Source organism: Gorilla gorilla, chromosome 12, assembly GCF_029281585.2.
Source record: "Gorilla gorilla gorilla isolate KB3781 chromosome 12, NHGRI_mGorGor1-v2.1_pri, whole genome shotgun sequence".
NCBI classification, from domain to species: Eukaryota; Metazoa; Chordata; class Mammalia; order Primates; family Hominidae; genus Gorilla; species Gorilla gorilla.
In genome coordinates, this window is record NC_073236.2 from 136,221,189 (window position 1) to 136,234,279 (window position 13,091).

At 44.1% G+C, this 13,091-nt stretch overlaps 2 protein-coding genes and 1 long non-coding RNA gene across 8 annotated transcripts in view; 1 reads left to right on the plus strand and 2 right to left on the minus strand.

The window, feature by feature from the left end:
• Positions 1-4,931, minus strand: part of DCDC2C (doublecortin domain containing 2C) — a 146,924-nt gene extending 141,993 nt beyond the window's left edge. For 2 of the 4 annotated variants that reach the window (XR_010130074.1, XM_055378719.2), the window contains exon 1: positions 4,296-4,931. Coding sequence is in view for 3 of the 4 variants with exons in the window: in XM_055378719.2 (XP_055234694.1) it covers positions 4,296-4,582 (287 nt within the window). In the remaining variant the exon portion in view is untranslated. The remainder of the gene's footprint in view (positions 1-4,295) is intronic. The other 2 variants (XM_055378721.2, XM_055378720.2) reach the window with 1 other exon arrangement.
• Positions 4,322-5,650, plus strand: LOC129531774 (uncharacterized). Its single transcript, XR_008677168.2, has 2 exons — positions 4,322-4,457; positions 5,197-5,650. It is a non-coding gene; the product is annotated as an uncharacterized lncRNA (long non-coding RNA).
• The window catches only part of ALLC (allantoicase), a 45,580-nt gene continuing 38,124 nt past the window's right edge, over positions 5,636-13,091 (minus strand). For 2 of the 3 annotated variants that reach the window (XM_019021608.4, XM_019021609.4), the window contains 5 exons: positions 12,424-12,579; positions 11,948-12,021; positions 10,843-10,951; positions 6,662-6,795; positions 5,636-5,944 (listed from right to left, as the gene is read on the minus strand). In XM_019021608.4, coding sequence (XP_018877153.3) covers positions 5,744-5,944; positions 6,662-6,795; positions 10,843-10,951; positions 11,948-12,021; positions 12,424-12,579 — 674 coding nt within the window. In that variant the 3' untranslated portion in view covers positions 5,636-5,743. The remainder of the gene's footprint in view (positions 5,945-6,661; positions 6,796-10,842; positions 10,952-11,947; positions 12,022-12,423; positions 12,580-13,091) is intronic. The other variant, XM_004028785.5, reaches the window with a different exon arrangement.

Consider the following 13,091-nt stretch of genomic DNA (forward strand, 5'->3'; position numbering starts at 1 on the left):
TACATAGAAAGTTCCAGACTCTTTAGAAACGAGTCCTTTTCCGGCTTAATAGATACAACCCCACAGCAATTTGGAACTAGGATCTAAAATTTTCTCGTTGTTAGAATCCACATCAGAATACAATAGCAATGCTGCTGTAGGACAGTTTTCACACTGGGTACCACTGGCACTGCCCCTTGAAAGTGTCTCTTAAGTGACATTGCTTTCCCTCACGTAATTTTATTAAAGAGAAACCTGAGAAATCATCTAATTCAACAGCATTCTTTAACCAGGTCGCTGAAGGCCCAGAACTGCAAGCTCATCAATATTCCCATGACAGGCTAAGGTCGGAACAGAAACCCAGATTCTCCTCCGGCTCCTCCGCACCCCCACCGCTCCCTCCTGCTCACAGAAATTCAGCACTGTTCTCCTTTTGCCAAAACTGCAAACTGGAAAAGAGTCACCAGCATAAAATGTGTCTGAGCCCTACTAACACAATTTTTTTTACTGTTGGGGACTTTTGGGACTTCCATATTCCTCAAAAATAAAATGTTTTCATGGGTAATAAATAATACCTTCAAATTTATATCTGATACTAAGGTTTCTTCCTGATTAAAAAAATATGTATTTGAGATTGTTATTGTTTTTGATAGTTTTAGCAATATTCAGAGAAGGGTCAACTTAGACTGGTAAATAGAAGGGGAAGAAATAACTAAGTGTTCAATAAAGAGTCACGGATGCAGATCCCCACAGAAACTGGTCAAGTAAATGATGACACTCGCCAAGCGTGGTCTCAGGGACTGGTGGGGGCTGTGGCTGGTGGGGGCTGTGGCTGGTGGGACCATCCTTTCCCTTCTGAGGCGGACAGGGCCTCACAGGTCCAGATAGTGGAGATGCACGCAGCTACAACCAAGTCCTCTGAACAATCAAATCCCCTATTTTTTCCAAGGGAGACCAAAAGTTCATATTATTACATGAATTCTCCCAATTATAAAATGTTGCAGCCAACTCAAATCTTGGAAAATTTTATGAACTGAACAAAACATGGCTGCTGGCTGAGTTCAGCCTGAGCCTCTCCACTTGCTTAGAGGCCCTTGTATCCACTCTTCACTAGCTTAGTCTAGGCTTCCTGTTTTCCAAATAAATATTTTAAATTTGTTCTAAATTCCCAAATTCCATATTTGTTTATGAACATTAATCTCCCAAATGAGACATCTGATTTTCATTACATGGAACCAAAAAATAAAATTTAACACAGAAAAAAAGCATTAAAAGATCCTACAAAAACACAAAATACTATTTATTATTTCAATGTTGCACTCCCAAGAACATACAAAAACAGAAAGAAAGGACAAATAGTTCCTCAGACAGCCTGAGGTCTTTAACTCAGGCACATAGAGAAGCCTGCTGGGTGGGCTTGGCTTGCCCTGAGGTGGGCGGGGAGTGGGTCTGTGAAGCAGTGATGGGACCATGAGGTGCAAGCTCCCTCCTGGCTACTTCCAGAGAACAAAGGAAGGGAAGAAACCACCCATGAGAATCCGTGCCAGGCACCTTACCCTACTGCATTCATTCCATTCTCCCAACCGTACCGCAGAGTGGATGTGAAGCAAGCCTGTTTTATGGATGAGGAAACCAAGTCTTGGAGAGGTTATTTCACTTGTTGAACGTTACTCAGGTAGACAAAGCCAGGATTAAATTCCACCAGTCTCTGGCTCTGAGGCCAACATTCCTGTCATCTATCACAACTTCCTCTCCACTCACTTTTCCTCTTTCTCCTGTCATCTGCGGCTAGTTCCCAGGTACAAATGGGTGGCCAGGGAGATGACAGGAAAAGGCTGGGTTGAGGAAGAACGAGGAGAGTTTGATTCAAATAGCATGTTCACACTCATGTCTCAGCAACAAGCTCTAAAGTAAACAGGGTAATATTCCTAAGCATTCAAATTCTTTGGGGTCCCTCCCCTAAACACATACACACACACACACACACGCACACACATGCGTGCACACATACACAACACCCTGATTTAGATTTTGTTGTAAATGTGGCTTTCTCCACAAAAGAAATATTAATTCTAGGCTTTATATGACACGTCATTGTTTTGAAAAGTAATTATTATAATATTTTGTTTTATAAAGAAAAAAATTATGTCCTTTGGGTCTCAAATTATTTTCTTCCAGGAAATGCAGGAAATGTCTGAGTAATGACTGGATATTGGATAGATTTGTTGGTGTTTGTCTTTTTAATGCACATCTTGAAACCACTATTATGAGGGGAGCTCCCGGATCACTAATGTATCAACAGGCTTCACTTCAAAGTTCATTTGCTGGTGACACAATTAGAATATTATTTTCCGGTGAAAATTAATTGAACTGCTCAATGGCTTAGCAATTACAGAATATAAATTTCCAAGAGCTAGTTTATTTTACTAATACCAGTGAAAATCCAGTCACATTTTTCAGAGCTTTGTTCACCAAAGTCTGAATTCCAATTTCAGACTCATTGACCTAAAAAAAAACTGAAGAAAAGGAACCCCACGTGCTCTCTATGTTGAACTTCACATGCAGACGTGGCTCATCTATTTTACAGCAGTGAAGATGCATGGATAATAGATAATGCAAAATAACCCAGGCTGTCTGCCACACGGACCCCAACTCCCCTCCCTCTGCGGTGGGTGACATTTCTTTCCTCCCAAAAAGTAAAATAAACAGTAAGAGCACTGGGAAGAAAAACACCTCAATTTTTTCTCAATATTTTTGCTACATGTCCAAAACATTTTAAATAAACCATGAGACTCGAGACTCTCTCTACAAAACTGGAGGTACAACAGGGTCTGTTAGGAAATATCCAGCCCCACAGCAAGGGGAAAGAGTAACATCTCCCAGGCACACTCCAGGCTTCGTGGCAGGTGCTTGATACGTTTCCTTCCTCATTTGCTAACATGTAAAACACAGGCCAATTTTACAAGGAAATGTCTTGGGATAAAATTAAATACTTTTCATTATATATGTATCGAAAAGGACTTTAAAGGCAGTTTTTGTAGAAATATATTCTTTAATTGTAAATCAGCACTGAACACTGGATCCTGGGTAGGATGTCAGTTCTAGATATTCACACCATCTGACTAGCTTGGAAAAAATAATTACAAATCACATGGCTATAAAGGAATATAATTTTGTCCATGAATTCTCATACATAACAGGATTATCATAGTAATAAATTTCAATCTGAAATATGCTAATCCAGATTCTACCTCTTAGCAACTGTGATGCCTGTGACTTACGATTTTTCTTCAGAAACAACTGAATGGTAAATTCACATCTTTGCAAATGCCACTAAGAATTTGGAACCATACACCAGCCCTCATACTAAATCCTACTACTTTTTCAAAAAACAACAAACAAAACTCAAGCTGCTGATTTAATTCAGAGCATTTTTGAACGGAGAGCATTTGAAAGAAGAAAATGGAAATTCTCTCTGGGGAATCTCACTTTTATCTCAGCCCTGAAGAATGTCCCCACACAAAGCTATACAAAAGGAGTAGTTCACAGTCAAAAAATAAGTAAACCTACAAGGAAACAGAGGATCAGGAGAGAAAAGCAGCTGAGATCACAGAAAGCAGACACAGGCTGCAATAATGGGATTACAGACACAAACCGTGGGAGGGCAATAGTTCAATTAAAGGCAAGCTTGAAAATGCACGCAGGACCAAGTGATGGACACAGAGTGAGAGGGGTCACCCTGAGCGATTTCAAATGCGAACTGCCCAACCCGCCCAATTCCCAGGCCCTGCCCCCCACGCCCCTCCCCCCTCCCCCCTCCCCTACACTTCTCCCCACTCCCCCCACGCGCCTCTCTACACCCCTCCCCCACGCCCCTCTCCACACCCCTCCCCCACACCCCTCCCCCACGCCCCTCTCTACACCCCTCCCCCACGCCCCTCTCCACACCCCTCCCCCAAGCCCTCCTCCACACCCCTCCCCCACGCCCTCCTCCACACCCCCCCTGTTTCTGCCCCATGCCCCTCCCCCACGCCCTCCTGGCCGTCTCTGGGGCGGTCCTGAATCGCTGCCGGCGAGGGCCCGCCCTGCCCCATAGGAAGGGACTCTGGGGGCGGGGCTGCCTCGGCTTCGCCCCCAGGAAACCACGTGGCCTGGGGCGGCCCGACGCGGGCGGCGCTGGATCCACGCCGAAAGATGGGCGCCCGAGCCGGGAGGGAAGCCTGGGGAGGACACCTGGGGAGCACGGCCCTGACCACGCTCAGACCCAAGAGGGCGGGGAGGGGCGCAGGGCGCGTGGGGGGCGCGGGCGCACTTACTCGAACTCCTTGAAGCGCTCGCGGCCCGCCGCCACGTACTTGCCGCCCGCCTGCAGCGCGTCCAGCCCCAGCACCCGGTGCCCACGCGTGGGCGTGAAGAGGCGGCGCACGCCGAACGGGACGTCCACCTGCTCCGTGAGCTGCTCCAGCAGCGCCTCGAAGGTGGCCGCGCGGCTCCGCGACAGCACGAACTTCTTGCCCACGTAGAACGGGTCCCCGTTGCGGTACACCACGATGGTCTTGGCGGGCGTGGTGTCCACCAGGGCGGAGGGCCCGCGGGTTCCCATAGCCGCGCCCCGCTCCTCGCTCGCCGGGGCCGAGAGGCTGCGGCAGCGCGGGCAGCGACGCCTGCAGAGCCGCGCCCAGGCCCAGGCACCGCCGACGGGAGGTCCGCTCCAGCCGCTGGCGCAGGACGGGGAGGGGACGGGGACTGGACGGGGCTGCCAGGCGGGCGGAGGCTGCGTGTTGACGCGACCCTGGGCGATTGTGACCGCCTGGCCGCCAGGGCGAGGGGCGCGGGGCCGGGGCAGGAGACGGGGCAACGGGGAACCCGGGCAGGTGAGGCGGCGGCACAGGGCAGGGACAGGTGAGGGGGCAATGGGGAGCCCAAGCAGGTGAGGCGCGGCACAGGGCGGAGACAGGTGAGGGGGCAACGGGGAGCCCGGGCAGGTGAGGGGCGTGGCGGCAGAGCTCTGGAAAAGAGGAGGAGGAGGAGGCTAGCATGATTGTGCTGAGCGCCCCGGGACGCCCACCGTGCCTCCTCCCCCTACACTGGCCGCCTTCCTCTGTAGAAGCCGTAGAGAGGAGGGTCAGGGAGGGACCAGGACCATCTTGACAATCAACATTGGATGGGTGCTGGGATCTGCTTCACATTTTTGAGCCTCTGTTTCTTTGATCTTAGGTTGAATTTGACCGGTTCAGCCCCAGTATCTTCCAGGACTCCTGGTCCAGAGTGGGGAATTTGAGCTTTTCCACCAGAGGAGGAGCTGTGCAGAGCCACTGGGAGGCCGTGAGGAACAGCGCTATAGCCGCTGGTGTGCGGTGTCAGGCGTGTGCCATTCAGAACGCATCCTCATTGGGGTTAAGAAGGATTCAAAGGGAGAGGGGGTCTTTGGAAGAATCGTTCCTACTCTGGGTAAAGATAGGCCAGTCCCCTTGAGTGATTCTAGACAGTAGGCTACATGTTACGGCTGGAAGTCCACACCGAAGGTACAGATATTGATATTATGAGTATTAATATAATGTTCAAAAAAAGTAGTTCCTTAGAGACCACCAGTCACAGCCATAGCCAGTATGTAAGCTACTAAATGCCTCATAGCAACATTAAATACAGAGATCAATTTGTGAGACAACCACTTTATTAAATCACCAGGTGTTCAAAACATTTGAAAAGAAGACTATGACTGGGAAATTACTGCTGTGTGTCCGACACCGGGGCTTTGTGTGTGTTAAGGGTTTGCTTTGAAGCCCACCGAGAACTTCATCATGGGCTTCTCCCGGGGCCTCAGGAGGCAGATGGAGCTGGGGAAACCCCGGAGCCGAAGGCGGCTCACTCCCCCGTCGGGGACGATGGTGAGCCTGGCGTGAGTGATGACATCTTGGAGCTCTAGGGTCAAGCTATCGAACAGATGACTTTGGTTGGGAGACAACTGAAAAGCAAGCAGATGCAGAGGTCCTAGTCTGTTAACAGGGCATGTGTGGCCGAATGAGCCCACGCCCCGGGCAAACCTTTGGCTTAGACTTAACCGAAGGGGCTTTAAAATAAGTTATTAATTGATGATAATTGGGCTTTCCATGAAAATCTGCTAGTAGGGATAGGATGCCCAAATAATACATGAATAATCAGGCCCCAATAAACAATTGATGGGCAACCTAAATGCCCATCAGTTGTTTCTAATAGTTGATTACACAGAAGCAAATTGATAAGAAAATGAAGGAAGAGACCATCTTGGTCTCTCCCGGAGATTATTTCCTATCTTTACATGGGAGCAGCTCTCACCTCTAGCCTGACCCTCTTTCTAAATCAAAGAAGATACTTGTGGAATATCTCAGAGCGTCCATCCTGCAGGTGGACACTCCATTAGAGCTTTAAATGTGCTAGTCGCCCCTTCTAGAAAGTTAAACATGATGCAGAGACATGTTTCCACGTATGTATTCTGAACACTTAACAATTTTGTTCTAACAAAATTTGGAAATACAAAAGTGGAGAGAAATAGAGCCTTTCTTCTTAAAGTTTGCAGATAGGGGTTTTAAACCTCATTCATTTTACCATTAAACTGAGCAGAAACTTTGGAGCGTATCCTAATCCTTCAAAAGAGAATCTTAGGGAAATAGCACAGTCTGAGTGCTGGCTCCTAATAACATACCACACAAACCTTGGTCACTGGAAGCAGTGGTTTCCACTTGTGGGCCGGGAGAATCCACTTTTGCTTGATCACGTCTTCTTCTTCCTGAGTTGTCAGGATGCACCCATCCACTTTACAGCTGTCAGGAGCATTGCCTGTTGGAGCAAAACACAGCGTGATTTTCTGCCCGCATTTACACTCAGTTTGGCGTATAGGATATCATGCTTTTTTAATAAGATCAAAAACCCAGCAAAAAACAAGTCCCTGCTCTTCCTGAGCAAAAGCAAAGGTATGAAGTATGTGAGGGAAGGAACAAACCGGTTTGTGAGGCTCAGATTGTCTCATGAAATAGACATTTCTTTTTCAGAGGACTCAGAAGCAGTCCGCCATATGTGAAGGGGCTGGCGCATTTCAATTTGCATGTATAGCGTTCTCACTTTGAAATCTGAATGTATTTGATAAGCTTCCTCAATTGCAGATTTAATTACTTGCAGACTGCTATGTGGCTCATCTGAAATTATTATGAAGCTGGAAAATATTTTCCTATGACATATTTTTTAACATGACAATCAAAAGGAAATACTGAGTTTTATGTTAGCTAGCGCTGGGCACCAGCCACACACATGTATTTGGGGATTTCTGAGTCATCTTCAGGTGAGAGTATATGGTCCTGAGATTCTTCTCTCTTTGGAATATCATAGGAATCGTGTGTTCAGTGGGGTTAGAGGACCTTGAGGGAAAGGTCCCACTCTCTTTGAGAAGAGAGAACTTCTACTGGGGCTCTTTAGGATCAACAGAGGAGGAGCTGCTAATCAAGAACCCTGGAAAAGAGGAGACTGTGGCTCACATGCCCCCTTTGTGGCCCATCTCTTAAAACGGTAGTCTCCAGGGTGGGCGAACATGCCCCTGGGGTGCATACGGACACAAAGGACGCAAGTAGAGAACATTAGAGCTGCTATTTCTATTTGTCTGATATACATACATATGTATGTGTATATTAAGCTTTGTGTATTTGATATAACCTACTATATTATTGCTATAAGTGGATACTGCCATGCTCCCTCATTTCCATTACAGTCATCATATTGTATGTACCAGAAGTATCCTGAGTGATTGACAGTGGTAGATTCATGACCTATTGCAGTTTTGGGTGTCTGCTTAAGTGGATTTACTGTTATCTAGTTTTAACTAAAGCATCCCTCACAAAAATAAGTAAGTTATTTTAAACCATTCATGCAGAGAACTGTGGATTAAAGATACCATAAAAAATGAAGAAAATCCAGAACTGCCATTTCACCTGACCCTCAGTCAGCCACATTGAAAAGTAAAAACCATGGCCACATAACCAGATCTAAAATGCAGTCTTAAAAAAACAAGCAATGGGGAAATGACTCCCAATTCAATAAATGGTGCTGGGATAACGGGCTAGCCACATGCAGAAGATTGAAACAGGACCCCTTCCTTACACCATATACAAAAATCAACTCAAGATCGATTAAAGGCTTAAATGTAAAACCCAAAATTATAAACACCCTGGAAGATAACTTAGGAAATACCATTCTGGACATAGGAACTGGCAAAGATTTCATGATGAAAATGCCAAAAGCAATTGCAACAAAAGCAAAAAAAAATGACAAATGGGATCTAATTAAACTAAAGAGCTTCTGCACAGCAAAATAAACTATCAGCGGAGTAAACAGACAACCTACAGAATGGGAGAAAATATTTGCAACCTATGGTTCTTTCAAAGGTCTAATATCCAGAATCTATAAGGAATTTAAACAAATTTACAAGCAAAAAACAACCCCATTAAAAAGTTGGCCAAGGACATAAACAAATGCTTTTCAAAAGAAGACATACATGCAGCCAACAAGCATATGAAAAAATGGCCGACATCACTAATCATTAGAGAAATGCAAATCAAAACCACGAGGAGATACAATCTCCCAGTCAGAATGGCTGTTATGAAAAAATCAAAAAATAACAGTTGTTGACAAGGTTGTGGAGAAAAGGGAACATGTATACCCTGCTGGTGGGAGTGTAAATTAGTTTGGCCATTGTGGAAAGTGTTGTGGCGATTCCTCAAAGAACTAAAAACAGAATTACCATTGGACTCGGCAATCCCATTATTTGGCATATACCCAAAGGAATATAAATCATTCTGCCATAAAGACATGCACATGTATGTTTATTGCAGCACTGTTCACAATAGCAAAGACGTGGAATCAACCTAAATGTCCATCAATTGTAGACTGGCTAAAGAAAATATGATACATATACAACATGGAATACTATGCAGCCACAAAAAGGAATGAGATGATGTCCTTTGCAGCAACATGGATGCAGCTGGAGAGCATTATTCTTGGCAAACTAACGCAGGAACAGAAAACCAAATACTATATGTTTACATAAGTGGCAGCTAAATAATGGGAACACATGGACACTGGGGCCTAATTGAAGGTGGAGGGTGGGAGGAGGGAGATCAGGCAAAAATACTTATTGGGTACTATACTTGATACCTACGTGATAAAATAATCTGTACACCAAAACCCCATGACACAAGTTTACCTATATAACAAAACTGCACATTTACCCTTGAACCTAAAATAATAGTTAAAAGAAAAAACAGATAAAATGCCGTCTTTCCAAAATAAGTTAAAACTACCAAGACTTCTTGAAATAATTATAGGCATTACTGTTAATGATGAGCCTGGCCTTGAATTTGATATAATGGTTAGTAATTGAGTAAAGTCACAATAATTCCCAAGACATTTAAAAACCACTCACCCAGTGCAGCACACCAACATGGCACATGTATATATATGTAACAAACCCGCACGTTGTACACATGTACCCTAAAACTTAAAGTATAATTAAATAAATAAATAAATAAAAATAAAAATAAAAACCACTCACCCAAAACATGAATACAAAATGCCACTATTTATTCAAAGATGGCTAATGTGGAATACTCAATGCAGTACTTATAAAATGTCACATAACAATTATAAAAGTGTAGCAACTTCTTTTGAATTGTCTTAATAATACACATATGTATTTCATAAGACAGTAAATACAGAATATCAGGGTTGTTTGTCCAAATATTTTTTAAACAAATAGAGGTGTACGGTTTTAAAAATGTGTAAACCACTGCCTTAAAAGTGAAGCCTGGGGAAGAAATGGTCACTCCCCTTCCCTGGTCAATCTGCTTAGGACCCTTCTCTGTAAAAAGGTGCCTCCCATCCCGGTGCTTTTCACAGGCTCTTTTTCCAAGGGGGATGCAGAGCCTCTGTGGTAAAGAGCCGGACAGTGTCATGGAATCTTGTGTGACTTTGGGGGTCATCCAGCCCAAATGTGAATTTTATAGAGGAGTTACTAAAGTTCAAAGGGTTGGCTGGGCGTGGTCTCACACCTGTAATCCCATCACTTTGGGAGGCCGAGACGGGCGTATCACCTGAGGTCAGGAGTTCAAGACCAGCCTGGTCAACATGGTGAAACCCGTCTCTACTAACAATACAAAAATTAGCCAGGCATGATGGCGGGCACCTGTAATCCCAGCTACTCAGGAGGCTGAGGCAGGAAGAATCGCTTGAACCCAGGAGGCAGAGGTTGCAGTGGTTGCAGTGAGCCAAGATCATGCCACTGCACTCCAACCTGGGCGACAAAGCAAGACTCCATCTCAAAAATAAATAAGGGTCGGGCGCAGTGGCTCAGGCCTGTAATCCCAGCACTTTGGGAGGCTGCGGCGGGTGAATCACCTGAGGTCAGGAGTTCGAGACCAGCCTGGCCAACATGGCAAAAACCCATCTCTACTAAAAATACAAAATTAGCTAGGTATTGTCTAGGATGCCTGTAATCCCAGCTACTCGGGAGGCTGAGGCAGGAGAATCGCTTGGACCCTGGAGGTGGAGGTTGCAGTGAGCTGAGATTGCGCCACTGCACTCCAGCCTGGGCGACACAGCAAGACTCCATCTCAAAAAAATAAATAAATAATAGATAGATAGATAGATAGATAGATAGACAGACAGACAGACAGACAGACAGATAGCGTTCTAAGGGTTAAAGTAGCATGCTCAAAATTACACAGCTTAAACGGGGAATCCACACCGAAAGCCCAGTGTCCTCAGTCCCACTTCCATAGAACTCAGTCTTTAGAATAAACACACCAATTATAGGGTACTTCTTTATGGCTTTGCATTTACCTTCAAAATATTTTGTGTCAATTTCAATTCGAGTTATTACTCCAGGATGTGCCAATCGGAAAACTGCCCATTCACAACCCCGAACCAAGAGAATGCCATTCTCATCACTCTGGAATTCAGAAGAGAAGAAAATGGTAAATGAACTTCGAGTCATTCAAGAAACCAGTCCCAAAAACCAACAGGTGAAAAAGGTTGACGTGTTTCTTTTATTTCTTACTATAGAAGAGTGTTTCCTGTGGCCTGATGTGTAAATCGCTTTCATGTAAATTGCCTCTTTGCTATCATTTCTTAAATGTCTCTTGCCAATTTGTGAGTTCATGGGTCCCAGATAAGTTTTTCTAAATTTCTATGTCAATTACAGATCCCTGCAAAATGTTATACGTGCAGCAATCTTTATCTAATCCAGTCCGTAGGTCCTCTAATTAGTTTGTTTTGACCTTTCAAGGTACATATTTTGTTGGTCAAACCTATACTGATACATGATGTGCGTTCAAACCTTAGTTTTGAGAACGGAGCGTCTGTTCATTGATATCTCAAAGCATCAGGTGACGTGAAATCTAACTTAGGAAGGGGAGGGCACTTTTCTGACCAAGTTTTTGGTGGGATTTGCAAATTGAAAGGCATTGTATTTTTTGTTTCACTTCATCTTGGTTTCTCTATCTCAAATTAGTTACTGGCCAAATTAAACAGCTGCATGGATCTAGAGCGCCCTGTCCATCACAAGTTCACATAAGTGGTGTAATCCTGAGATACACAGATATCAAACATTACTAAACTAGTGGTTCTTCCCCAGATCTCCCAACACATTTATTCATAACTTTTGTATTATTAAATCGCAGTTCCTTTTGTTTCTTTATTGAAGAAACAGAGGAATGTTCCAAAAATGCATTGGCGTAGCTGGCAATGACCAGTATGTTTGGGCTTCTGAGTCTCTGCCCTGATATTATGAAAACAGTGGGAAATTCGGAAAATATAAATCATAGTAATTAGCCTTTAGAACAATGCATATGAGGTTTCTAAAATGTGCAAAAGTTTATTTAAAAGAAAAGTTCCAAAAAATACTTTTAAGAAAAACTTTAAACCATAGTTATTTTTAACTTCTTACTTCTAATATTGGTGGCCGGTCCAGCCTTCTTGCAGTTTCCCAACCATCCGCCATAGACTTTGCCCCGCCAACTCCTACAGAAAATAACATTGTTGAATGGTAAACTGCATGATTTTAACTATGAGGAGGAATACATTGCTGTAATTAAATTACAGATCTTATGCATCTGAGCATTGCTACATAAGTTATTTTCATTAAAGTTAATGTTTCAGTAAATTCACAAACAATCATAGGGTTAGTTAAATTTTACTTTTCCTTTTAAAGCAGCTATTTAGGCCAAAATTAGGTAGAAAAATTGGTAATGTTGACTTATTTCATGTCATAAAGGCATCAAATCCTACACATGGAAGATTAATCTCATCCACTCCTGTGCTTTGAGATGTGCCTTTCCTTTTAAATCACTCTGACCATATTGGGGTATTTAATGCCGGTACCCAGACTTCCTAAATAAGCCAGCTCCAAGAATATCATCTTACCTATTATATTGTTTGGATGCCCAAACTTAGCGTTACTAAATCCTACACAGACACCCCCAAAAGCGATGGCCACTAGGTCTGCAGGTTCTTTGGGGTCAGTTGCAGTCCAGTCTTTTTGTCCAGTACCGAATACTCTAAGTCGTGCAATTCCACCATCTGAAAAGGAAAGGTGCCTTAGTTATTGTTTGTAAAAATGGCTGCTTGTGTATCATAAATTACAGGACCCTCCTGTCTTCTCCAGTGTCATCTCTTGGTAGGCTTTGGCCACACCCACCTGCTGTTTCTCAAATACAACAAGCCCACTGCCCCAGGGCCTTTGCACTTGATATTACCCTATACCAGAACAACTTTCCCAGCTCTCCAAAAGATTACTTATGTTCCTCACCTTAAAGGCATGGCCTCAGAAAAGTCTTTCCTCTCATGCTCTGAAGTTGTCTCCTCCCTCCTCCATTCAGCCACTGCCTGACTCCCCAGGTTACATTTTATCATATCTCTTTGTTATTTACTCCAGAGCTCTAATCACAGCCTGAAATTATCTTTTTAAGTTCCTGCTAAAATCAGTCTCCAATACCCAGAATGCGAAATCCTTGTAGGCCAGACCAGTTACCTGTGTTGTTCACTTCTGTACCACTCTTGTATCGTCTCTACCTAGAAGAGGTCTGGGCACT